This window comes from Leptidea sinapis, chromosome 35 (assembly GCF_905404315.1).
Source record: "Leptidea sinapis chromosome 35, ilLepSina1.1, whole genome shotgun sequence".
Classification (NCBI taxonomy): Eukaryota; Metazoa; Arthropoda; class Insecta; order Lepidoptera; family Pieridae; genus Leptidea; species Leptidea sinapis.
Genome location: NC_066299.1, coordinates 3,315,708 through 3,343,322, shown reverse-complemented (window position 1 = coordinate 3,343,322; position 27,615 = coordinate 3,315,708). Strand labels below are relative to the sequence as shown.

The window sequence follows — 27,615 nt, the reverse complement described above, 5'->3', positions numbered from 1 at the left end:
TAAAAGATAAAAATAAAAAACCAAAAACTTGGTTATTTGAATTTTTCACATAAATTTTAATTATGGTCATGTGAAAAAAGTGTGAAAACTAAAGTTAGATCTTTTTAATACCTACAACTTGGCTGTTTTTGGCAAACCGTTTTTTACCTTTAAACACCCCCCCCCCTCCACTTCCCGACCTCAGATCGCAGTAATTTATTTTTGCCCCCATTTTTGTTAGGTCTTATCCTACTTTTATTGTCTACTATTATCTGCTACGTGCTGCTTTCCCCAATATTGTATAAAATAAATTAAAATAAAAGATTATAACATAATCTCTTTCAAAATATTCAGATTTCCCCGTAAACAAAACTTTGTGGGGCAAGTTAATAAAATATCCATAGGTATAGGTATATAGCCATAAGCCTTAGGTAATAAAATAGTTTAGATAGATCAAACATATACTTACAGATCAACACCGATATCGTTATCTTGCACCAACCATCCTTTTCTACGCATTTTTTCGTACATTTTTTGATAGATTGGATTTGATGAATCCTAAAATAGGATAAATAAATATTCTTATCAGAAGGCTTTACCGTTAGTTAAATAATGTTGAGATTAGATATAAGTTGTTTATCTATGCCTATGGATGCCTAGTTATGCAATAAATTACCACCTACCGCGCCGGTCGATCAGTTTGCTTTTCCTGTTTGACATTTCAATTCTTATGAAGTCAAGAGTGGAACTGGAACTTGGAAGATACTTTAAATTACTAAAAGTATTTTGGTAACACTTTGCTTGTAATTGTTAATTATCACTGTTAAAAAACTTAAATACCCTCTCTTCGCAATAATGACTACTACAACGAAGCCGAGATCTGAGATGACTTTGGAGGAATTATCAAAGATTGAAGAAAAAGAATTCAGTACTGGCCCTTTGTCCGTTCTAACACAATCGGTAAAAAACAACACTCAAGTCCTTATCAACTGTCACATGATAACAAAAATCCTTACGATATAAATATTTTTAATTTTTTTTATGAAAATAAGGGACGAGACGAGCAAGTAATTAATACGCCCTGACTATTAGAATGCAGTGCCGCTCAGGATTCTTGCAAATCCCAAATATTCTGAGCGAGACTACAATTGCGCTCGGCACCTTGAGACATAAGCTGATGTTAAGTCATATTTTCTCAGTAATTTTACTTGTTACGGCGCCCTACAGACCCAAACACAGTAATGCTTGACGGCAGAAAAAGGTGCAGTTGTGATACCCATAATCTAGCCGGCATCCTCTGCAAAGGAGTCTCCCACAGGTATTGTACAGATACGTCAATAAATTGTCTCATAGATAATATGGCCATATAAAACAAATTATGAATCGCTTATCGAAATAAATACTATCCTATCTCTCGCGTCGGACTAAACTGCACTGCATGAAGTAATCCCCATTAAAATCCGTTCATTAGTTTAGAATTATTTTTGGAATCAAGATGAGTATTGGCTTATATATTTTGTAACTCAAGAAAAGCGTTACATTCAGTTCGGTTTCATCCAGTGTACTAGCTGTAAGCACTAGCTAAAATATGATAATACCACACCATGGTATTATCAAATTTTAACGAATATAGATAGTAAGTTAACTATCTCAATTAGTCTGGTAATGGACAGGTAATGAATAAAAATTCAGAGCGCCACTTTTGTGGCTTCGTCGAAAGCCGCTGCCCACTGGTCATTAAGTGCAAGCAATTCGCAAGATAAATTTAAATTGAAAAAATTATAGCAGTGACAAATAAAATATGAACATTACAGAAAAAAAGAGAGTTCCTGCATGCAGGGACATCCTAAACTCACCAATATAAATAAACAACAGACCGCCAGTTGTAGAAAGCATCCAAAAATTAATGTTTCATTAAATATATTACCGTCACTTTCTTTTTCATCTTGACAGTCAATGATAGCAAGTTATATAATTACTCCTGTTAAGGCAAAGGGTCTTGCTTACTCAGTGTATTTTTAACGAGAAACGTATATCTGCCGGCCTCCCGCGAGCAGACATAATATGTCTGCTCGCCACCTCGCCTATAAATGCTTTCTGCAGCACGCGGAGAATTAAAGAAAAGTTTGCGAAATTTCGTTCCAGATCGCATATTTCGTTTTTGTTTTGATTATTACATCATAATATTTTAACTGAATGTATTTCCTAAAGTATTAGCGGATTTTTTTGATTTTATTTATATTTAAAAAAAATATTAGAATGACAAATTAAATACACTACTATAGAGAGAAAAAAGTTGCATGAACTTATAATAACTCTATTTTATCACGCCATTAAAATTATAAACAAATCAAATAATAGATGTAAAATATATTTAGAAGGGAAGTGATTTTGTATTTTTTATAACTACACGCTATTTAAAAATGGGAAAATTTCCCTTTTAACTCTCTTACCAATACCAGAGATGTGTTACCGGCTTTTAAGATGGCAGTTTACTTGAAACTTAATCCTATAGTTCCTAGAAAGAGCCTATACGACATAGGTTCTCTATTAATCTAATAAATATATACATATATAGACCAAATATAATACCTGGAAAAATTGTTTTGTAGATCCCTTGCTTTTGCATCCATAACTAATGGATTTGTGTGCATATAGTTCTTCAATTGTTTGGAAAGGCATCACATTCTTCTCAATTGTGAGGAAAGCGACCAACGTACCGACATAAGATGCAACAATCACCATTGTAAAAAACCACCAGACACTAGTGATGACTCGAGGAGCTAATGCGCTGAAATATAAATTTGCTGTCAAGATATGTTTTATGGGTAGGTAAGAAGAGCATGTACTATGTATTCTCTCTATATATTTTGTAAGTAAAATTAGAAGTCAGGTCGACAAATTTTCTTGCAGGATATAATAATCTTTATTTGTACACCGACAACCAAAATTACATACAAATGAAAAGCTTAAAAATACAGGGGGCTCTAAAGTTTTGGTTTTGAATCACTGGTGCCTGTTGTAGATAGTAAAATACCTGTATTACTAGTTACCAGGATTACACTATTATACAGCAAATAAAAAACTATATGGTATTCTTCTTATATTCTATAAATCATAAAGAATAAATAAGATTGTATGTGTGAGAGGAAGAGAACTTGAGGGAGTGTGTGTGCATATGTGCGAGGGTGCGTGTGCAATCATGCGTGCAAGAGTGTGTGGTGAGACCATCCAAGATCTCCAGAAGTCCCTCTGTGTGACAGCATTCTTTAAAAAGAGCCATTCGTGTGCAATTGCTCTAAATTTGTACATGTTTAGACCATACAGAAATAAGACCTTATGAATTTTATTTTAAAGGTACGGCGCCATAAAAGAAAGAATCTGCGGCTAAATGATGTCCTGACCTTTGTCCTTTGTCCTGATCTTGCCACAGACTGGGGTATTATATATTTAACACCGGAATTCGAATCCGGGACCTCTGGCTCAAAAGGCACTAACTAACTACTAGCTATATGGGTGGGTCGTATTTATTATTATAATTATGGATTTCCAAGTCATGCTACCATTAAAATTGTGTAATATTCATCTAATATCCACAATATCGGTGGTTGTAAAATAATGTAATGCCAACTGCTAATTTTGTTACCTCATTACCATAATAGTTAATATTAGTTCCAACACACATTATTATCATTTATTAGTATTTTAATTCTATAAAATAATGTATATTTCAACTTTGTCGCTTGTGTGGTTATTGCCAATCGCTATAATTCAATAACTTTTATATTATTGAAGTATTGTGTTATTTTTTTTTCAATTATACGTCTTACTTTATCGAATTTTTACGATGGGCATATTTTGTCTATTAGGTATCACATTCAAATTCAAATATTTTTATTCAAAATAGGATTTAAAATCACTTATTGAAAGTCAAAAACTACCACCCATTCAAAAGAGACTGCCTCAGACCTGAGAAGAATGGGCGCAAGAAACTCAGCGTGCTTTTTTTTTGATATAAAATATGGATTACAATGCGATATCGTACAATAAACATTTATAATTAAAGAGCCTGAGGGTGTTTGCTTTATTCCCAGTCCGTGGTGTCATTAAGAAAATCGTTTATGCTATAAAAACCTTCCTACACAAACGTTTTTTAACAATTCTTTTAAATTTCGTAACACATTTGTTTAGTACATTTTCTGGGATCATATTATTGTAGAAGCATATACATCGCCCAACAAAAGACTTACTAACTCGACCCAACCGAGTAGTAGGCATAACAAGTTTATGTTTGTTCCTCGTGTTAACATTATGAATGTGACAGTTTCTAGAAAATTCCTCAATGTGTTTATGAACATACAGAACATTATCAAAAATGTATTGAGAAGCAACAGTCAAAATGTTTATTTCTTTAAATTTTTCTCTTTATGATTCTCTAGGACCTAGGTTATAAATAGCGCGAATAGCCCTCTTCTGCAGCACAAAGATGGTATTAATATCAGCCGCACTGCCCCATAACAATATACCATAGGACATAATACTATGAAAATAAATAAGATCGAAGTTAGCCGATGTATGTATTATTTATCATTGGAACACAGGATAACATTTTTATTGTTATTTTTGTTTTGATATGCTAAAGAAGTATAATTTCTTACATATGAAAGGATCTTTCCCCCTTATATAAAGAATATTTCAGATTACTATCACTTCCAAGCCTAATTGATCTTCCATTTGATACTTATACATATATTATTGAAATGATGTCGGCCATAATAAATATATTATACTGTCATTTTATTTCTCGTCTTTTCTCAGATTGCATATTCCCTTAAATTGATAAGCCATTTTGAAGGCCGCCATCTTGAATTTAGAATGAATAAATTTAACCAATGGCTAAAAATAAATTTTAGAACAATGTGTTTCATATATTTTTTGTAAGACAAACTTTTTAAATTTGAAGTCAATATTCTCATTTTTAAACATTCTGTCACAATTCAAAGGAATTACTTTTCAAAACAGTTAAGTGTTTTTCAATTTCGAATCAATATTAATAAAAATTATGAAAAAAAAAATCTCATGATAAAAACATTTAAGTAAGATTTTGCATTAAAACTATTATAGGCATTTCCTCAAATGAAAACCGTAGCTAATAAGAGTCTGGTACAAAATATTGATATAAATTATACTTACATTGGTGCAATTTCAGATCCCTGCTGCATAACGGAACCGATGATGAGCCATACTGAGTTGGCAAGACTGAACTGGTTACTGAGCTCCTCTGGTTGCTCAACGCAAGGGACTGGGTTCTGCCACTCCTTGTGAGAAATTCGGCCAACGAAAATCATCACAACCCCTAGAGCTGACTGTACCAATACCATGTTGTACCAAACCTAGAAAATATTTAACTTTCTATTTATCATGTTAGATAAGAAATAAATAAAATAGATCTATAACATGAAATATAATTAAATCATTAATAATCTTTCATATAATTATTGCATTTTTTTTTCTTAAAAAATTAGGACATTCATTACTTTTAATGTAATGATAGTGCGACAAAAATTGGTCTCAACGAAATAATTTTTATTTGTGAAAATAAGAGGTGAGACGAGCAGGACGTTCGACTGATGGTAACTGATACGCCCAGCCCATTAAAATGCAGTTAAATCCGCGCAGGATTCTTACAAACCCAAAAATTCTGAGGGGCACAAAAATTGCGCTCGTCACCTTGAGGGTAGGATTTTAAGTCTCATTTGCCTACTAATTTCACTTGTTACGGCGCCCTTCAGACCGAAACACAATAATTTTTACACATTACTGCTTCACGGCAGAAAAAGGACGCGTTGTGGGAGGTACCCCCATAATCTAGCCGGCATCCTGTGCAAAGGAGGCACTGGTAAATAACGCCAACCTCAAAATTTGGGTGATATTTCATTTTCCCTTTTAATTTTCCGAATAAAGTAATAGATACATTACGATGAAGCATACCTATGTGATATAATAACATGTAGGTATCTTAATTTTAATGTGGGACAATTACATTAGAATCAAGAGAGAAGGAATTTGTAAAAACATAACATCTTATCACAGTTTCAATAATTGTAACACCTCAATAAGCACAACAGTTCATTAAGTGTTTTTGTATTTTACCAGTGGGAGGCTCCTTTGCACAGGATGCCGGCAAGATTATGGGTACCACAACGGCGCCTATCTCTGTCGTGAAGCAGTAATCTGTAAACATTACTGTGTTAAGGTCTGGAGGGCGCCGTAGCTAGTGAAATTACTGGGCAAATGAGACTTAATATCTTATGTCTCAAGGTGACGAGCGCAGTTGTAGTGGCGCTCAGAATTTTTGGGGTTTTCAGGATTCCTGAGCGGCACTGTATTGTAATGGGCAGGGCGTTAAATTACCATCAGCTGAACGCCCTGCTCGTCTCGTTCCTTATTTTTATAAAAAGAATAGTGATTTTAAATTCTATTTTGAATAAGATATTTGAATATAAAATTTGGGGGTTCCCTGTTGTTTTCATTATGGAACCAATAATAAAGTATACTTTAATAAAAAACCAAATCCGACGCCGTTTTGAAAAAAAATCAAAAAATGCAAACATAATTCTTAATTTAAAATTTTTATAAAACGTTGGTTAGAGTTTAATTAAAACAATTGTATCCACATTCGATCGTACAAAAGGAAATTAAATTTTATTCTGAATCGTTACGAGTCAAACTGTTGAACAAAACCACGAAACAAACAATATATCTCATTGTCCATGTGGTTTCACTAGCTGGCAATTTAGTTGTTCGCTAACTAAAATCAATTTTGTTTAATAAAACAATGTTCATTAAATGATTTTAAAATTCTTTAAATAACTGTGGATTTTACAAATTAAATTTGTAACCGAAATTTATGAACGATTTGGGACTCGAACCCAAAAGTAGTAAAGTAGATCCTGTAGATGGATACACAACCTGAGAGTTGAACAAGATATACCAAAATTTACGACCCATGCGTACTCGAACGGTTGGCTCAGTTGGTAAGAGCTCTCGGACGGAACCTGATATGTCGCGGGTTAGAGTCCCACATCGTTTATAAATTTGTTACAAATTTAATTTGCACAATAATTAATCCCAGATGTGAGGAATGGCACTTTTAAATATTTTCCTAATTTTACTGACAGTCCTAATACACGTAGACAGGCAATATTTATAGTTAATATTTAATAATAATATATTATTTGCGTTTATGAGGAAGCTCATTGTCACCCAGAGGGCAATGGAGAGGGCTATTCTTGGAGTTTCCCTGCGAGATGGCATCAGAAATGTGGAGATTCGTAGGAAAACCAAAGTTACCGACATGGCATCTGGGCTAGATGGTTGCGAAACTGAAGTAGCAGTGGGTAGGGCACATAGCTCGACGGACAGATGGCCGTTGGGACAGTAAATTCCACGAATGTCGAAGATCGCCGGCATAGGTTGGATGAGGGCAGCCCAGGACCAATCGTCATGGCGATCTTTTGTCAAGCATCCACTGCTTCTTCTGCGTCTTCCGGCTGAAATGATTCGTTTTTGTCGGTGAGATAATAGTATTTTGTTAACGTCTTATGTATCGTAGACCTCACCTCATCTGAGAAGACTGCCATGAACTGAAACATCTCAGGTGGTTGTTTGCTTGGCTCTTTATACAGAATACCAACACCCAGCGACATGAAGGGTGTCGAAAAATCAATCCCACTTTGTCTTTCCGCAGTTATTGTAAAATCACATATTGCGAAATCCGCTTTCTGAAATAAAAAAATATAAACTCCACCTTCGCATGACACGCCACAAGTTAGGATATCATCCTCACCATCTGGATGTGTGGCGGTCCTCCACAGTCGAAAACCGCACGTTTTCAAGTAGCTTTCTTCCACGTACTACAAAGCTGTGGAATGAGCTTCCTTGTGCGGTGTATCCAGGACGATACGACACCTTCCTTAAAGGCCGGCAGCGCTCCTGTGATTCCTCTGGTGTTGCAAGAGATTTTGGGCGGCGGTGATCACTTAACGACAGGTGACCCGAACGCTCGTTTGTCCTCCTATTCCATAAAAAAAAATTACTAAGAAATGATTAACGGTTATTTTATTGAAATTATAAATCTACGTACATATTAATATTACGATTCGCGAAAACCTTTCCGTCAAGCTATTTTATTATTGATACTCTTCAAATACAGGTTGTAATTGTTAAGTATGATCAGGCTTCATATTATACAGGATGTTATCGTTAAGTGTGTGTGACCATGCGATTATTCTGTTACTATTACAGATATCAAAAAACTTTAAACTAATATCGAAATACCGTTACCTAACCAGTAAAATGACATCAATAACTTTTTAAAAAACAAACATGAAGTATAATATATTTTGATATTAGACACTCCCATACATATAGAGATTTTAAAATAAAATTTGCCACATGATGGGCGGGTTAACTTTTCATCAAAATGATCCCACGATGATGATAACGATAAAACAAAGTGTAACTAGTAAACTGAAGTGAGCAGCGGGTGTCTGAGAGGTGGCGCTAGTGTAGCGGCGTGAAGTATGAGGCGAGTAGAGGAGGGGCGAGGAGAGGAGAGGAGAGGGGTGGCGAAGGAGGTATAATGTCTTGCTCGGGATTAAATTAATTATTTTGCAGTGTTAAAGAGTGGTTAAATAATTTCGAGAGTATATATTTGAAAGTTAATAGTTATAGGGGTCTATAGCTTAGTGGTTAGTAACCCAGCTTACTGAGCTAGAGGTCCCGGATTCGAGTCCTGGTAGGTGTAATCATTTATATGATGAATATGAATGTCTGTTACCGAGTCATGGATGTTTATAAGTATTTATGTAGGTTTAAGTAAGTATATTGTATTAAATATATCGTTGTCTTGTACCCATAGTAAAAACAGGCTATGCCTAGTTTGGGCCAAGATAATTTGTGTAAGAGTGTGTGAATATTATTATAATATTATTATAAAATCTGAAATACATATTACAGTGATTAGTGATGGAAAACTGTTTTTATTTTCCCTGACTGCCTTACGATGGTAAAGAATTCAACACATAAATAACATTTAGAATAAGACTGCTCAAGGCTATATCGCAAAAATTTGCACGAGCGAACAAAGTTTCATTTTGAGGTTTTAGCCTTTATTGCGTTGAAACTAAACACTTAGTATAACTCTTAATGGATTGAGTGTTTAATGAAGTTTGTCTCTTAGCTATAACTCATTTAGAGTAAGTATGTTTTCTTTAAATACTAATCTGATTAATTTAAAAGATATATATTTCTTCTCTAATAAAAACAGGCCATTAGGATCATATAGGATTTCCTCTTTTGTCTTTAACTCTATGACAAAAAACAAATTGCAATAAAGTAACCAGTTGAATTTGTAGATGAACTAAATCTTCAGAAATTATTCTTCTTTCTAAATTACAATTAGCATTATTACTTTGTTTTTGAAGAATCTTTGAATCCTATTTATTTATTTAGTCCAGAAAGATCTCCATATATATAGTAAATGTATTAGTAACAATATTTCTTATGAACTATGTTAGTATTATTAGTGAATTATATTTATAAACCTAGAGCTAACTGTATTCAGTGTTTCTGGAAGGAATAGTCAGCTCTGGCAGCAATCATCTTTAGGATGCTGTTACTGCTTACACGTAGACGCTTTTTTGCGCATTATGGCATGAAAACCATCCACAGATGTAACAGCAAACATTCCAGAAGCACTATTACTATTGGAATTTACAAGGGTTGAAAATAATTTGCAACGAGTAAAGTTCGTTCTTTAGTTGACATAACGTTTTGGAATTTACAAGGATTGAAAATAATTTCTAACGAGAAAAGTTCGTTCTTTAGTTGACATAACGTTTTGGAATTTACAAGGGTTGAAAATAATTTCCAACGAGAAAAGTTCGTTGTATAGGTGACATAGCGTTATGGAATTTACAAGGGTTGAAAATAATTTGCAACGAGTAAAGTTCGTTCTTTAGTTGACATAACGTTTTGGAATTTACAAGGATTGAAAATAATTTGTAACGAGAAAAGTTCGTTCTTTAGTTGACATAACGTTTTGGAATTTACAAGGGTTGAAAATAATTTCCAACGAGAAAAGTTCGTTGTATAGGTGACATAGCGTTATGGAATTTACAAGGGTTGAAAATAATTTCCAACGAGAAAAGTTCGTTCTATAGGTGACATAACGTTATGGAATTTACAAGGGTTGAAAATAATTTCTAACGAGAAAAGTTCGTTCTTTAGTTGACATAACGTTTTGGAATTTACAAGGATTGAATATAATATCCAACCAGAAAAGTTCGTTCTATAGGTGACATAACGTTTTGGAATTTACAAGGGTTGAAAATAATTTCTAACGAGAACAAGTTCGTTCTTTAGTTGACATAACGTTTTGGAATTTACAAGGATTGAAAATAATTTCCAACCAGAAAAGTTCGTTCTATAGGTGACATAACGTTATGGAATTTACAAGGGTTGAAAATAATTTCTAACGAGAAAAGTTCGTTCTTTAGTTGACATAACGTTTTGGAATTTACAAGGATTGAATATAATATCCAACCAGAAAAGTTCGTTCTATAGGTGACATAACGTTTTGGAATTTACAAGGGTTGAAAATAATTTCTAACGAGAACAAGTTCGTTCTTTAGTTGACATAACGTTTTGGAATTTACAAGGATTGAAAATAATTTCCAACCAGAAAAGTTCGTTCTATAGGTGACATAACGTTATGGAATTTACAAGGGTTGAAAACAATTTCCTACGAGAAAAGTTCGTTCTATAGGTGACATAACGTTTACTCATTATTTATTAATCTTTCGATTAAATAATGAGTTTGAACTATTGTTTATTTTCTTTTTTAGCTTCAAAAGAGAGCAGTATGTGTCACCATTTTCTGTTTCTATTGCGATCCTCAATTTACCTAATAAAGGATATGAGTCAAAACCTGGACCAAACTAATGAAAATATAAAACTTTCATGGTTACATTTAATGGTTCCATTACATATTTTCTGAGGTTAAGCTTACAATATAAATATTAAAAAAGGGTTTGATTTATTAGACAGTATACGTCTCACACTCGCGATATGCCAATCACTTTGTTATAGTGTGCGTTTGCTGAAAATAGAGGTTAATAGTTCACCGCTATTTTTTATGTTTAGTTTTTTTTTGAAAATTCACAGTCTATCTAGATCTATTATCTAAGATCTGAGCATTACTGCAAATAACTCACACATAAATTACTCACTTCTTCTCTTAATTTCAATACCATTCCATCCCACTTCTTAGTGACAGGGTCCAAAGTACCATAATCCGTTTCCACTTCGAATTCATAGCTGAAACCCAATATGTCCGCTATTTTTTCAATTAAATCGATTGTAAAGCCTTCGTAACGGTCATTACCCTCGAGTTTCTGAGATGATTCCTTGACGAAAGCGTATGGCCCCGTCTATAAAAAAAAATTAAAAAAAGCTGATCATCAAATCAAATCAAAATCACTTTATTCATGTAGGTCACGGAAATGACACATATGAATGTCAGATCCTTTTTTTCTTATTAAATCTACCGCCACTTCGTAATGGGTTGAGCTAATGAGAAGAAGTAGTAAGAAACTCATTGCCACTCTTTTAAATCAAGATTTACATTTTCATTGTCTTACAAATCATTTCAGTTACAATATAATATGTAAAGTGATGCAACAAACATACTCTAATAATATAATAAAATAGTAAAAAAGATAATACTGATATCATAATTAAAAGAATATACAGGGTGGCCGAGAAGTTGACGTCCAAAGCTAAAATTTGAAAGCCTCATGGTGATGAGTATCCGAATCACCCCTATGTATGTTCTACGATTTTGCGTAGTTTAGGAGATAATAATTTTTTTCCCCTTTTATCCACTTTTTTCACCTAATTGTGGTTTAGGACTTTTTAATAATTTTTTTGAACACTTTTAGTTAATTTTATTGTTGATAATTATTAACTACAGTTGCAATAACCACATAAGAAACTATGAATAGTTTAGACAATGCGGAACTAGCTTAGAATTGAGTTGTAAGTTCAAGATAACTGCTCCAGCTAAATTCATGAAAATGTTCAAGGTATCGAAAAAAAATGGGGAGCCTATGGCTTCTAACTATTAAATTTAAAAACTTCCCAGAACATTGGCCAATAAAATGAGCCAAATTCAAATTTTAGCTTTGGACGTCAACTTCTCGGCCATCCAGTATTATTAAGATATCTGTATTATATTATGTTAAAATTATATTAGTAACAGGATCATTAACCAAATACTTTCATCCCACCTCGACAGCCGTCCGTATAAATATTTACTAGCGTATAGTTATATTATTCTTAGGTTATTCGTTGATAAAATCCAAAATTTCTTTTAATCTTAGAATAGTAGCAGTTACTGGCGAGTAAATACTTAATCCAGTTTGGTCGAATCGAAGTTTGGTGCTCTGTGAACGGCTGGATCACTTGGCGTTGCGTAGAGACATCGCTTCATTGTGTGTTCGCATTTGTCATGGGGAGTGTTCCGAAGAGCTGTTTTGCCTGATTACAACTGCGGAATTCCATCTTCGCACGACGCGCCACAGGTTAGAATATCATCCCCACCATCTGGATGTGTAATTGTCCTCCACAGTGCGGTTTTCAAGGAGCTTTCTTCCACGTACTACAAAGCTGTGGAATGAACTTATTTGTGCGGTGTTTCCGGGATGATACGACATGGGCATCAAAAGAAGCGCGTACACCTTCCTTCAAGGCCGGCAACGCTCCTGTGATTTCTCTGTTGTTGAAAGAGAATGTGGGCGGCGGTGATCACCTAACAGCAGGTGACCCGTACGCTCGTTTGTCCTCCAATTCCATAAAAAAATCCGCCCTAAGGCAAATTTCAACCTATTACATAATAACAGCAAAGTTATCCAAATTAAGCGAGAATTCATTATCTTTCCATTGTTGATTGTGAAGCTTACCTTTGATATCAACACTTTAAATGTTTTATTCTTCATTATTGTCTCCTCTGCTATTTCAGCGTTTGAAACAATCGGTCTGGAAATTACTAACTCATTGTTGCTCCATGTTCCAATCTAAAAAAAAAATGTATTATCAATATAATGTTATATCATCATTATCATCAGCCAGAAGACGTCCACTCCTGGACAAAGGCCTCCCACAAAGGCGCGCCCCCATCCAACGTATTCCAGCGATCTTGACCAGTTCGTCGGTCCATCTTGTGGGGGACTTTGGGGAGACTGCGTCTTCCGGTACGTGGTCGCCATTCGAGAACTTTACTGCACCAACGACCATCTGTCCGTCGAACTATGTGCCCTGCCCACTGCCACTTCAGTTTCGCAATCATTTGGACTATGTTAATAGAAATGTTATATAGAAAGACATAATTTAGAATTAAAAAAGCTGAGCCTCACAATATAAGATTTATACTAAAATATGCTTAGATAATTTATACGTCTTGATACTACTAGACAACCGATGAAAACAGGTCAGGTTTACAAGCTCATCTTACACTCACGATTTGTATATCACGGCCGTTCCCAATATAGTATCTACAGATAGAGATAAATTACTATCTTCTAGTGTCAGTAATTAGCTCTTAATAATCTGAAGCTGTCCCAAGATACCCGATACGTCATTCTTATCGCCTTATATTGGGACGCGTGAATTGCAATTGCCATACAAGATTCTATCGCTGGTAAGCTATACGTTCTCCCATTGACAGACAGCGTGTACGGATAAGGTGAGTTACCGTCGATAAGTTTATTGGGAGAGAAAAGTCAACGATAGTTACGATTTTTATCTCAAGTAGACCACAACTGGAGATAGACTGAATATTGGGAACGGCCGAGCAATCAAATCTTTCATCTTTATTTATAGTATAGATTATTAATTTATTTATTTAGAGACTTAAAAAAAGTGAACACCATTTACACCATAATTTATAGACCAAAGCATTAGACTAAAACTTAAGGCTGGTGATTGTAACTGGCAGCCCAATTAGACCTACGCCTGTGCTAGGGCTGTCCAAATATCCTCGGAATAAATCCAAAAAATAAAATATTAAAGTTTACTTATTTAATCTCAAATTTTAATCTTATGAATTATGTACCTAAACTTAATTATTATTAGTTTTATTTGTATTATCATATATATAGATATAAATATATAAGAAACAATGAGAAAAGTTATAAAAAAGAGAATAATATATAAAAATATAAGTAATATTAGAGCAACAGTGTTACTGTATTAAGTTTGAAGTATAGTTACTTCTACATAGTAAATATGATAAAGTGTCCGTGAAACAAACAGCATAATATCACAGACTACTTAATTTTTACTAACCGTTTGATTGCCAGCTGGGGTCAGTTCCAATATGTCAAATACAACGTTAGTTCGTTGTCCAAATCCATCAAATAATAACGATCTTGTTAATCCTTGTACTTTATTCTGTAAGAAAGGATTTTTGGAGTTTACTCCTTAAGAATCGATTTTCATATAAGGCGCCTGGTATGAGAAAAATATGGAGAGTAAAACCTACTCATCAAATGGGATAGTAACGTTTTTGGTGCGCATCATTACTCGAGCACCTTTCACTTTTCAGTTGGCGTGACAGTCTTGACACGCGGTCCCTATATTAGTTGTACTGCAGTGATACGGATAGCAAACATCATTTTTTAATTAATACGCTTTTATAAGCTTAGACTGCTGTATGTCTGTTTGTAAACGACTCCATTGGACTTGATTTTGCATAATACCTGTTCAAAGACAATCGTCGTCGTGCGTCGGAGCTGACACACACATTGTTTTAAATTTAATATTTCTGTTTCTGACGTTAACACGAGTGCCGTGGGTTACGATGTGAGCCGAATGCGAAAATACAATGAATGAACAAGAGTTTTTGTCCTAGTTATAAAACGTGTCACGTAAATTATTTTTTCTACGACTAGGTAGTTTTAAATAAAACAAAAATTAAACAAACAAATATCACAAGTTATCGAGTTGCTGTACTTAAAATGGGCGGGAAATACATAGTATACATACTTAACTCTGGTAAGTGGTTTCATTTTTCCTTCAAGGAATGGCAAAGGTACACCCATACAGCCAACGTAGGAAAATTGAAAATTACAAAATATACCAAGCAGCATCTTGGCAAATTATATTAAGAAGTTTATTTCTTAAGTTAACATAAAATAGTTTAATCTAATGATTTAAACATAAAAATGTAAATGAAAACATTATGTTTGTAATAAAGTATGTAGTACGAATTACCTAATATTTTTATGATCCTACCATACCTAACCTAACAACTGAATGTTCTTTTGACGACATTAAAAACAATGCTTTTTAGGCCAAAGAGTATAGAATTTTTCAAAGACGAAGAAGTTTAGTTATATTACTGATCGTGGCTGTATAAATGACAGATAAAAGTATAGGAGTAGAAAAACATATTTAATAATTAATTAATATATTTGAAGATTTTAGTTCTGTAGTGTGTGTGCCTGTTTATGAAGGGCACACCTTTTTTTTACATTACAACAGACCAGAAGACTTAAGGCGACACTAAATGCCAGCGACCTTGAGCGATATGAGTTCACGGCTGCCGGCCCGCAAAACTTGTCTAAAAACACCATGTTTGCGTGTTTTCTGCTTACTCTTCGCCTTAAAGCCATTGTTTGCATTATTATAGCCCAATGTTCAAATTTTCAAGTATTAGCAGCCTAGCGAAACTCTCTAAGAAAAAGCGATTCACTCTATTGTATGATACGTGCAGTCATTGATAGATTGGACAGATGACGTCTATAATCTTGTAATAAACGGAGAAAGCCGAAATCCACAACGTTTTAAGCAACTTTTCGCTTTCAACCTTAGCCGGATTTTATATCGTCATCAATCGCCATACTATCATAACTACTATTTCAAACTTATGCCAAATGAGTGCACGTTTCATACTAAACTAATTTTAGTTTATTAACTACGTAGTATTTACATCCTCTATGATATTAGGACAGCAGGACGTCCTAAAGGTGGTAAATATTGAATGATTCCATTACACAGATACATTGCTTACATAAATATGACCTCATACCGTTTTCATAAAGTTGAAAATCGAAGATCCATACGTCCACGATTCATACAATTCACAGTTTAAGCTGGCGGCCGTCGCTGCGACCTTAGATAGCGCTTTTGAAAACATTTTCACAGCGTCGTGAATTAACAAGATCTTTGTTTTCATGTTCTCCGGGTCGAGAGAGTAGCCTGTCTCTTCGTTGTAACGCGCTGTAAAGTCCCACAGCTCTTCGTCTTTCTGAATGTTTGTCAATCGAAAACCTATAAGTTTTACAATTTACATTACTTTATTTGAACAGCTTGTGTTAATTTAACATAATTTCTGTCTAAAGTAATGTCGTTTTATACTAAAAGCTATTAAGCTATTAAGCTGAAATATGGAAAATGATACAAATTACACCTTATTAAGCTTTGACTGCTATATCTATACATCGCCGCATTTACTCCTGTTGTATAAAATATTTTTGGTCAATAAGCAGCAATGTAAACTGTTTATTCAGTTCAGGTTACATATTTTGAATTTAGAACCTAATTCGGACAGTTACAGTTACAGTTCTTACATTATTCAGTTCCTTATTTCAGTCATTTAGTTCCGCTATGGACGTGCGAATGATATTATGTCCTTTTATTTGTATAGAACCTCATTGATCTGAAGCACTCGAATAACGTTTTTGATTCCAGGGCGAGTGATCACCTATCAATCATATGTTTGTTAGTCATTGTCTTATTTAACTATATAAATAAAAATGAATTAGCGTTATGTATTATATTATGTAGGTCGTACATAATATCTGACCGACTGCACCAAATTAGTTGATCGTTGAAGTTAAAACTTCTTTAGCGGCATTGAGCACTTTTCTTGGGATGGGTATAAAATTTTAAACTCGCGTCAAGACACGTGGCCTGATCGAAAATTCGAAAGACAGTATTCATTTGCGATACAAGAACTTTTTTAAATTCTGGAATCCTGTATAATATTAAATTTTTGCATCTTTGTAATGGACAATAATATATAAAATGAAATGAGAAAATTTAAAATACTTTAACGCCGAAAACGCCTGAAATAGGGAAACTCAAATGTATTCAACATTTGAGTTCCTGATATTTTGGCCTTGTTACAAGTGTCGTGGACGTGGGCTGACTGGCAAATACGTGTGGCTTTTAACTTAATATTGTCAATAAAAAACATTTCTACCTAACCTCATCCTTCTTATACCAAGCGTACTATTGAAACTCGAATTCAAATTAAAGTCATGACAAACACACTGTATAACCAAATCTCTCAAAAGTTGTGGCGCGTTCTAGAATCTACTCAACAGGTAATTGCTTACTCAACCCGAATTGTTACTCTATCAAATCTTAAATTCTAATCATTTTTTTTTTAATTTTAGCCAGATCTCGGGAGTTGAACAATCATACCAAGATTTATGTATCATGCCTCATTCGGATCGTTGGCTTCGAAGTTAATGCTTTCGAGTGATTCCAATATTCTACAAGGTTTGGTACAAATTAAATATTTATATTTAAATAGAACACTTTTTAAAGGATTATAACGCGTGTAAGTGTGTTTAACCGACGTTTCGTACTATCTCGAATACTATCTCGACTCCTGCCAACAGCAGTCCCCTTACGGCAGTTCCCAATATACTATTTACAGATAGAGATAAATTACTACCTTCCACTGTCAGTAATTAGCTGTCAATAATCCGAAGCTGTCCCAATATACCCGATAAGTCATTCTTATCGCCTTATATTGGGACGCGTGAATTGCATTTTCCATACAAACTTTATATCGCTGGTAAGCTATACGTCGTCCCATTGACCGACAGAGTGCACGGATAAGGTGAGTTATGTTTATTGGGACAGAAAAATCAACGAGAGTTAAGATTTTTATCTCAAGTAAGAGATAGACTGAATATTGGGAACGGCCGTGTTAAAAACGTGATCTGAAAAGCTCACGAAACGTCGGGTTAGCTGAAACAATAATGTAATTTTTATGCAAAAACTAATGTAAAAACACAGTTACAATTACACGCGTTTTAATCCTATAAAAAGTGTTTTATTAAAATGTGTAAAACTCGCGTTATTCAAAGAAAAAATACTATTATTATTTATATTTAATCCAAAAAAAAAATAGTTTTGAATATCTCTCACCTGTCATATTGACACCCCCATACCTATACCTTGCGAGGTCTACTGAGAAGAGATCAGGTGTGATGAAGATGTATGAATGCTCATCAGCCATCAGGTCAACTTGTTGGGCTTGGAGGAGAACTTCTTCTATCTTGTTAGATGGACAATCAACGACAAAGTTAACATACCCACTGTGCTTCGCGTTAATAAGAACCTCCCTGGAAACATCAGAGATTTTTATAAAAATAACAAAATTATTGTTAAAATTCGCATATGTGGTTACAATAACATAAATGAATTTCATAATGAATCCACAGATAAGTAATGGCAACCGCCGATTTTTAAATGATTAATTTCATTGTAATGAAAAATCAAAAGAAAAGCACGCAAGGTTCTTGCACCCGTTCTTATCAGGTCTGAGGCATACATTTTCGAATGTGAAGATTTTTTGATGTTAAATAAGTGATTTATAATCTTATTTTGACATAGGCCAAATGATTGCGAAACTGAAGTGGCAGTAGGCAGGGCACATAGTTCGACGGACAGATGGCCGATGGGGCAGTAAAGTCCTCGAATGGCGACCACGTACCGGAAGACGTAGTGTTTGTAGGCCCTACACAAGATGCACCGACGATCTGGTCAAGATGCCCGGAATACGTTAGATGGGTGCAACGCAGGACCGATCGTCGTCGAAATCTTTGGGGGAGGCCTTTGTCCAGCAGTGGACGGAAAGTACTTGATTTTGTAATTGAATATATTGGGCTAAGGGGCAAGTTTAAACAATTAACTTAAAATGATATATTATCTATAAAAAAAAACCTAAGAAAGGCACCAAAAGCAGCGCCCAATCACGAGCATGATCCGGACCAACCATCGCTTCCCTTGCACCTATCGTAGGAAAGGTATTAGGTTCGAATCACTTTGAGATGGTGAGGATTATAACCATGTTTGTGGAGTATCGTGCAAAGATCAGGAATCATGTCAAACAGCTCTTCGGAACACTCCCCCCAAAGACAGAAACAACTAGGCACCGTATTCATTTGGGCTATCTCGGTGACCATGGTTCTCCTATGGATCTCCTAATTTCTGATTCGATCTCGAAGGGAAACTCCAAGCGTAGCCCTCTCCATTGCCTGAGCGACCATGAGCTCTCTCATAAAGCCCATAGTTAGCGACCACGTCTGCGTATCCTAAGTCATCTCTGGCAACACAGTGTGTGTTGCCAGAGATGGTTGAATACCTTCGTCTTCAGGCAATGTAGTGTTTGGGACGACAAGATTTTACACAGCTTCCCGAATGCTGCCCAGCAATACTAAACCTAACCAAATGTTATGAGCCTTGTTGAGTATAAATTCCGCTAAATTTCGCCTTCATATCGTGCCAGAGGTTGGCGAGTCAACATCTTCTGAGGATTTCTCGTGTCGAGGCAAAACACGTGTCTATTTGATTGAAGACCTTAGCAGAATTTACACTCAAGAACAAGAAGGCTCATCACAATTGGATAATTATGGATTTCCGTGAAAAAAGCCTAATTCAATAAATACTACAAAGCGCAGGTCCGGCCACACATGGAGTATTGCTGTCATCTCTGGTCTGGCGCACCCCAGTATCAGCTCGATCCATTTGACCGCGTGCAACGCAGAGCAACTTGAATTGTCGGGGACCCTCTGTGAACGGCTGGATCACTTGGCGTTGCGTAGAGACGTCGCTTCATTGTGTGTCTTCTACAGCATTTATCACGGGGAGTCTTCCGAAGAGCTGTTTACCCTGATTACTGCTGCCGAATTCCACCCTCGCACGACACGCCACAAGTTAGGATATCATCCCCACCATCTGGATGTGTGGCGGTCCTCCACATTGCGGTTTTCAAGGAGCTTTCTTCCTCGTACTACAAAGCTGTGGAATGAGCTTCCTTGTGCGGTGTTTCCGGGAAGGTACGACATGGGTACCTTCAAAAAAAGCGCGTACACCTTCCTTAAAGGCCGGCAACGCTCTTGTGATTCCTCCGGTGTTGCAGGAGAATGTGGGCGGCGGTGCTCACTTAACACCAGGTGACCCGTACGCTCGTTCGCTCGTACCTCCTATTCCACAAAAAAAAATACTTAACCTGTAATCATCACCGCTCAGTTCTCTCACAGATACTGCTTCCTTCTCAATGGGATTACTGAGCTTCAACAGATCCTGTGCTTTTATCATACTGTGGCCCTTTTCATATATTATTGTGAAGTTGTGCCAATTCTTAGCTGCAATCAGCTTTTCTAGAACCTACAATGACATTAACTAACATACAGTAAATCATTTTAAATGAATTATTACAGAGGTTACTCTTTTTTATTCAAAAAAAGGGACGGGACGAGCAGGATGGTAATTTATACACTCTACCCATTATAATACAGTGCCGCTCAGGATTCTTGAAAAACCCAAATTTTCTGAGCTGCACTACAATTGCGCTCGTCACCTTGAGACGTAAGATGACAAGTCTCATTTGCCCAGTAATTTCACTAGCTACGGCGCCAGTAATGTTTACACATTACTGTCTTTCGGTCTGAAGGGTAATAAGATACTCTACAATTGGATGTAAGTACCAATTCATAACCGAATTCAAAAAGAGGAGGTTCTCAATTTGATTGGTATATTTTTTTAGGTATGTACACCTATTATATTTAGATTTACGATCCGATTTACGTGATTCTTCTTTAGTTTGATGCGAAATAAATGCCATTTGCCAAGCCAAAAGTAGGTAGTAGGTACTAGCCACGTGTGACTTTATGCAGAATAGCTTCGTATAGAACAAAACAACCCAAGCTGACAAACACGCGCGGGCAAACGTTTATAATTACAGTAAGAAAGCTGTTTATAATATGTTTTATTTTGTTTAGGGCTTGGCACAAACTTAAAACCTATCAATAACTAGCATGTACAAATAAGTGCATTAAGTTAGATTTTTTTTTTTATGGAATAGGAGGACAAACGAGCGTACGAGTCACCTGTTGTTAAGTGATCACCGCCGCCCACACTCCCCGTGATAAATGCGGTAGAAGTTATTTTATACTTTTTAGTTTTTGATAACAATATATATATCGAGGGAATAATACCTCGAAAAACTATTTCAGAGAACAATCTAATTAAGCAGATATATTTCTGTGATGACAAAATATCACAAACACCGGTAATTTTTTTTGTGCGCTTCAAAATTACTTTAACAGTAAATATCCTTAATTCATATTAAAGCGATAAATAATACCTTGTAAATGTAGAACAAACATTAACATTAACATAATGAACCTAACCATAGCTTATTATTCATGAAATACATTATCTTATACAAAAAGTAAGGTATATAAAATCGATCATCATCTCATTAATAAATTAAAGGATTTTGAACCCTACTTACCATATTGAATGCGGTAGGGCTGGGATATAAGTTAATAAGAGACCAGTTTCTAGTATATAGGTCATTATGCTGTAGCACGATGAGAGGTAGTTCTAAAACATCGCATATAGCTTGTACGTGCTCCGTTGAACGACCGCTCGTCCCGTCAATTATACCAATTACTCCTTCCTGAAATGATACTTACTGTAATGGCTTTTTCAGACGTAATTGAGATACTCTATTGGCATTATCAAAAGGGTATCACCATTCACTTAGCTTGTAATGGCAAAGCATTGCAGACTGATTTTATTACATTTACACTGATAATTGTACAAAATTGCAGTTTTGGCGTAGACATTATGGTATAGGCCGGCCTCAAACGACAGTTAGAACGTTCTAAATTTAAAAAATTTACAATATTTCTAATACAATATATTCATTAATTAAACATTTGTAGCACCCGGAAAATATTCCTATAAAATCGAAATTGGTGCAAGAGAGAGCGCCAGACCAATTGGTGCGAGGCTTTCGAGACCTTCCGATGGTCTGTCCGTACCAAATTCGATCTTGTCTTAATTCGTACATATAAAATTAAATATTACTTGAGCTAGTTGGCAGACAAGTTCACTGGTCTCAAGTATTGCCCCACGCCTCGACACATCCTTGATCGAAGCTGCAAACTCGAATCGTTTCGCACTCGCGAGAAGAGCTGCCTTTGAGTCCATGTCATCATAGTCAAAAATACCACCTGATTAAAATAAAATCTCTAGTTATTTTTAAAATCTAATAAGTAATATAATATGAAACTGTCTCTAGAAATTTTGAGATGGATTTAGGCTTTTTTTGAAGTGATAACATCTTATGGGAGGGTAAACCGCTTTGTAACGTAACGCGTTACGACACCGGTCTGTCTGACTTCCCTTTCTCTCACGCTTACGGTAGCTAGGCTCCTCCTCTCACTCTAACCAATTGTTACTTTTTTTTTCTTTTTTTTATGGAATAGGAGGACAATCGAGCGTACGGGTCACCTGGTGTTAAGTGATCACCGCCGCCCACATTCTCTTGCAACACCAGAGGAATCACAAGAGCGTTGCCGGCCTTTAAGGAAGGTGTACGCGCTTTTTTTTTGAAGGTACCCATGTCGTATTGTCCCGGAAACACCGCATAAGGAAGCACATTCTACAGCTTAGTAGTACGAGGAAGAAAGCTCCTTGAAAACCGCACTGTGGATGACCACCACACATCCAGATGGTGGGGATGATATCCTAATTTATCGTTATTTTATCGGCTTAAATAATGATACTAATAATGTACATACACAAAATTCTAATGTACATGAATAAAATATATTTTACAATCAATAAAAGATTTTTATTAATGAAAAACCTTTCCTTACATTATCTTTCATATTCATACGTGAATAGTGCATTGGATTCCCCTTGCCTCAGCAGTCAGGGTCAAGTAAAGAGGACGATCCTCTATGCGCTGGACAGACCAGACCAAAGCCCTAACCAACACTCCCCTTAACACATGTGTCAGAGAACCAACAGCCAGGGATAACTGGAGTAGAATCTTTCGACGTTTGACGTGACCACGACGACGAAGAAGAACACATTATCTTTACTTTATTTTAGTTTAAGTTATCACTTCTGTTTGGCAACCGAGACGCACAATTTTTTTTCGAATAAGAAGATAAAACGAGAAAAAGCAAAACATAAATATTTTTTTTCCCAGCTGTCATAATATTGTGTACACCAGAATTAACTTATGCTTATGAATATTACCCGACTTTAGCTATCTACCTGACACTTTTTTGAAGGCAATATTATCATATACGAGCTAGAAACAGTTAGATCAACTTTTTGCCTATTTTTTCTATCCAAATGTTTTAAATTTCACTTAGTGTTAATCCGCCAATATTTGTCTTTAAACAATTCGACACGTGTTTCGGCTCTACACGAGGCATCCTCAGGAAATGTTGACTCGCCAAACTCTGGCACGAGAATATCATGCCAGAGAAATATTGGACACTAAAGAAAACTTTAAACATTTGGATAATTATGGATTTCCGCAAAGTAACGCCTACTTCAATAAATTTTCTATTTTCCCTTTGTTAAAATAATCACCGGGAAATTGAAAAACAAAAATTAATTGCAGCTACAACATATACATCTAAAGAAGATTGGTGTGTCTGTTAAGAGTTTTTACTAAAGTCATGTGAACTTGATATCAACATATTTCCAAGAAAACCGTTTTTTTTATGTCTGCTTGTGCCAGATAATATCTGTGCGTCTGGACCGATTTTAATAGGAGTATCATTGGTTACTAACAATACTACTTGTCATAGAAATTACATCTAAAGCTACTTTTATTTGGTACTCGAATTAAGGGTGCACACGCAAAATAAAAAACTAAAATTATAAAAATATCTGAATATAGATTGAATATATTTTATTCATTGATGTACTTTGATCCTTGGAGCAAAGACGCGAGCCATCGCTCAGACGATTTAAAAAAAAAAAACAAAAATATTTTATTACGTACTAGCTGACCCTGAGTTGTATTGCCATCATAGTTAACATCTGAAGTTATTCTACCAACTATTGGTAGCTAAAATTAAGTTTGTTTTTTACCTCCTGAGAAATTGTTGTTTTCTTTTTAATTCCAAACATTTTCATATTTATTCACCTTTTAAACCTTCTCTGAACTTTCACAAATAATTCAAGACCTAAATTAGGCAAATCGGTCCAGCCGTTCGCGAGTTTTAGCGAGACAAACAACAGAAATTCATTTTTATATATATAGATATCTTTAATTGAAATAATAAGGATGAAATAAAAAAATGTAATACATATTTACTATCTTCTATAAGAGATCAAATACCACAAAAGTAAATAATATGAAGAGGTTATATATATTATTATGTCAAATCGTCGCTGTTTTGTGCCAATATTTATGTAAAACAGGGGAAATGCCCATTTTAATAAAGGTCTCTGTGATGACTAAGTGCATTTAATAAACATAAGCTTACCAATAATAGGAGTTTCCGCAAAAAGACACTCCAAACACAACACAAATACAAACAACTTCGCAACCGCTTTCATTTTAACAGAACCACTAAAGTTTTAATCACCATCAAGTAATGAGTTAACGCATAACATAGTAATTATCTGTTTTAATCGATGGTAAAACGTAATAAATGGTGTAAGCTTCGCGTAAGCTCGATAATGTGTTTAGATTTGTGTTAGGATTGTGACTAGCGTCAGGCCGCGTCGCGTCGGAAATAATCCAACTATATTTAGTTCAAGTTTTCTGTAAATGACACACTTTACGCCGACCCGCCGATTTATATTCAATAGCAGTATATTTGGTACGTTTGTTTTATGACGTTAGGACTTTTTAATATAATACAAGCAATTTATGGAACATTGACCTATCTCCCACGGTATTTTCAGAATTGTATGTACTATTTAGTATAAATATTACAATTCTAAAATATTAACCTCTCAATTTATTATTTTCGATAATTGGCAAACTATCTAGAAACTGTGATAATCATAATGTTAAAACGAGAAACAAATGTAAACTTGTTATGCCTACAATTCGGTTCAGTCGAGTTAGTAAGGATTTTGTTGGGCGATGTTTATGCTTTTATAATACGCTCGCAGAAAATGTTAGTAGAATGTGTTATGAAATCTGAAAGAATTGTTAAAAAACGTTTGTATGTAAAACGTTAATGTAACATGTAAATTAAACTTTGTTAATGATAGCACAGATTGGGAATGAAACGACTACCGACAGGCTATTTTATTAGTAAATTTTACAGTTACAAAATTTTATTTAACAAATAAAACCCGTTGAGTTTCTTGTGCCCGTTTTCCTCAGGCCTGAGGTATTTACTTTCGAATGGGTGTATAGTTTTTGACGTTCAATAAATAATCAGTCAATTAAAATCCCATTTTGAATAAAATACAAATTCGAATTTGAAAAATACTTGAAATAATATCTGTATACGATTTTGGTTAACCGTCAGTTGATTATCTTTTAACTAGTCTCGTAAATAGCTTAGGGGTCACCCAAATTATAAATAATAATAATAATATGTGGATACGATCTTCAGAAAAATTAAGCCCATCAAAAGGTATTTCATAGAGAATTCAAACCTTTTATTTCGTAGCAGCAAAATACAGATTACAATTAATCAAAACTCTTTAAATATGTATGAAAAGGATAAAGATTCAGTGTTATATTATCCTTTTTGTCGAGAAATTTACCACTGTAAAAATTTTCACACTATCAAATGTAGAGATTTAAATGCATAAAAAGCCCACCAACGTTTTTAAAAAAGCTGGTAATATTTTGATGTCAGAATTTTTGATTGAAGATTAGGACCTTTTTCGGTATTTTACTCGGGGCTCAGTCCTCTCTCCCACTCTGTTCTTGCTCTCCATATGTTACATTCCCAAGTTTCTGAGTGTCTAGCTCGCTCAGTACGCTTACGATGCGGAACTCTACTTTGATTCCACCCGCTCAACCTTCAGCAAGAATATTAAAGTGCTTCTAGCCGCCGTCGATGAACTAGGCAACTGATTCAGAAAATGGCGGATTCATATGAACCCCTACAAAAGTGCAGCGGTACTCTTCCGTGACGCGCATAGCATCAAGGCTACCAACCGCAACCGACCGACATTATTAAATTGTATGAAACTCCCATACCGTGGGTGATGGATTACAAATACTTAGGAGTCACGTTCAACAGCATTATGAATATGAACGTCAGGAAACATATCGAAACGGTATTCAATAGAGCCCTATTTGTCCCCAGTCGCCTTTATCCACTTACACAATACATCACTCTTTTATCAAAAGTCCATCGGACTATCAGATTATGTGAGATCATAAGCATTCTTCTCTCCTTCCCACAAGCACACAGCCGGTCTGTGGTTCGAGTCTCCTTAAGGCGACAATAAATGCCAGCGACCTTGAGCGATATGAGTTCATGGCTGCCGGCCCGCCATCAATGTAACAAAGCCAATATTTTCAAAATTCTTGGGTGGAAAACAGTTTATATGCTAACAATGCTCGTTATTCACTACTAATCTGAATAAATGAACCTACACAAAAAAGTACAAGCTATAAGAATAACTTTTCTGAGAGAAGTACCAAAAAAATGCGTCACGTCATGCCAAAAAACTTGTGTAACTTCAAAGAAAAGGCAGTGTTAACTATAACCAACAGCAAGCATTAGCAACCTACAAATAAGACCTAAGGATATTTGTAACAGGATTAAGCAGTGTTCATAGCTCGAAATGCTATACTTTCACCACAAAACTTGTCTAAAAACACCATGTTTGCGTGTTTTCTGCTTACTCTTCGCCTTAAAAGACGCCCTGCGACTATTATTGCGTAGTGTATCGACATGTGGGCTCCCTTTTTGTGTCTTCAATACGTAAATGTATTTTCCTCCTCTGCCAAATTGTATTCAAAGCCTAACCTTGCTTACATTTTTGTCATATTATATATATATTCAAAGCCTAACCTTGCTTACATTTTTGTCATATTATAAGGATATATATATTTATTATAAGAATAATATACTGTTAATAAAAATTCTATATTTAATGCCCGTTTCACCGATCACCCGTTTTTATACGCTTTATATTAGCTTCACCTGTATGTTTGTATGTTTGTAACCGACTTCTTTGGGCACGATTTTGACCCACTTGAAACGGCTAGATTTCGTTCAAACTTTGTAGATTTATCGAGGGCCGATGACATTACACTAATTTGATAAAATTATTCAATTTTTCAATTTGCAAAATATGAATAATGTTAATTTATATAATTTTCATCTATAGTCGATAATGCAGGAATTGATGTTAAAGTACTTAATAGTTTTAAAAATACGCTTTTATAGAAAATTTAACTAAAAAATGAAAAATAAATAATAGTTAAAAAAAACTAAAAAGCACGCTTTATATAAAATTCAACTAAAA

At 35.0% G+C, this 27,615-nt stretch overlaps 1 protein-coding gene across 2 annotated transcripts in view; it reads right to left on the bottom strand.

Moving 5' to 3' along the window:
* The window catches only part of LOC126975302 (glutamate receptor ionotropic, kainate 2-like), a 36,245-nt gene extending 11,362 nt beyond the window's left edge, over positions 1-24,883 (bottom strand). Inside the window, exons 1-13 of one of the 2 annotated variants that reach the window (XM_050823118.1) lie at positions 24,651-24,883; positions 22,222-22,367; positions 21,641-21,808; positions 20,354-20,511; positions 18,268-18,464; positions 16,133-16,374; positions 14,389-14,493; positions 13,005-13,118; positions 11,274-11,474; positions 7,602-7,763; positions 5,173-5,372; positions 2,572-2,770; positions 449-537 (exon numbers count right to left, since the gene is read on the bottom strand). In XM_050823118.1, coding sequence (XP_050679075.1) covers positions 449-537; positions 2,572-2,770; positions 5,173-5,372; positions 7,602-7,763; positions 11,274-11,474; positions 13,005-13,118; positions 14,389-14,493; positions 16,133-16,374; positions 18,268-18,464; positions 20,354-20,511; positions 21,641-21,808; positions 22,222-22,367; positions 24,651-24,723 — 2,054 coding nt within the window. In that variant the 5' untranslated portion in view covers positions 24,724-24,883. The remainder of the gene's footprint in view (positions 1-448; positions 538-2,571; positions 2,771-5,172; positions 5,373-7,601; positions 7,764-11,273; positions 11,475-13,004; positions 13,119-14,388; positions 14,494-16,132; positions 16,375-18,267; positions 18,465-20,353; positions 20,512-21,640; positions 21,809-22,221; positions 22,368-24,650) is intronic. The other variant, XM_050823119.1, reaches the window with a different exon arrangement.
* Between the last annotated feature and the right edge of the window lie 2,732 nt (positions 24,884-27,615).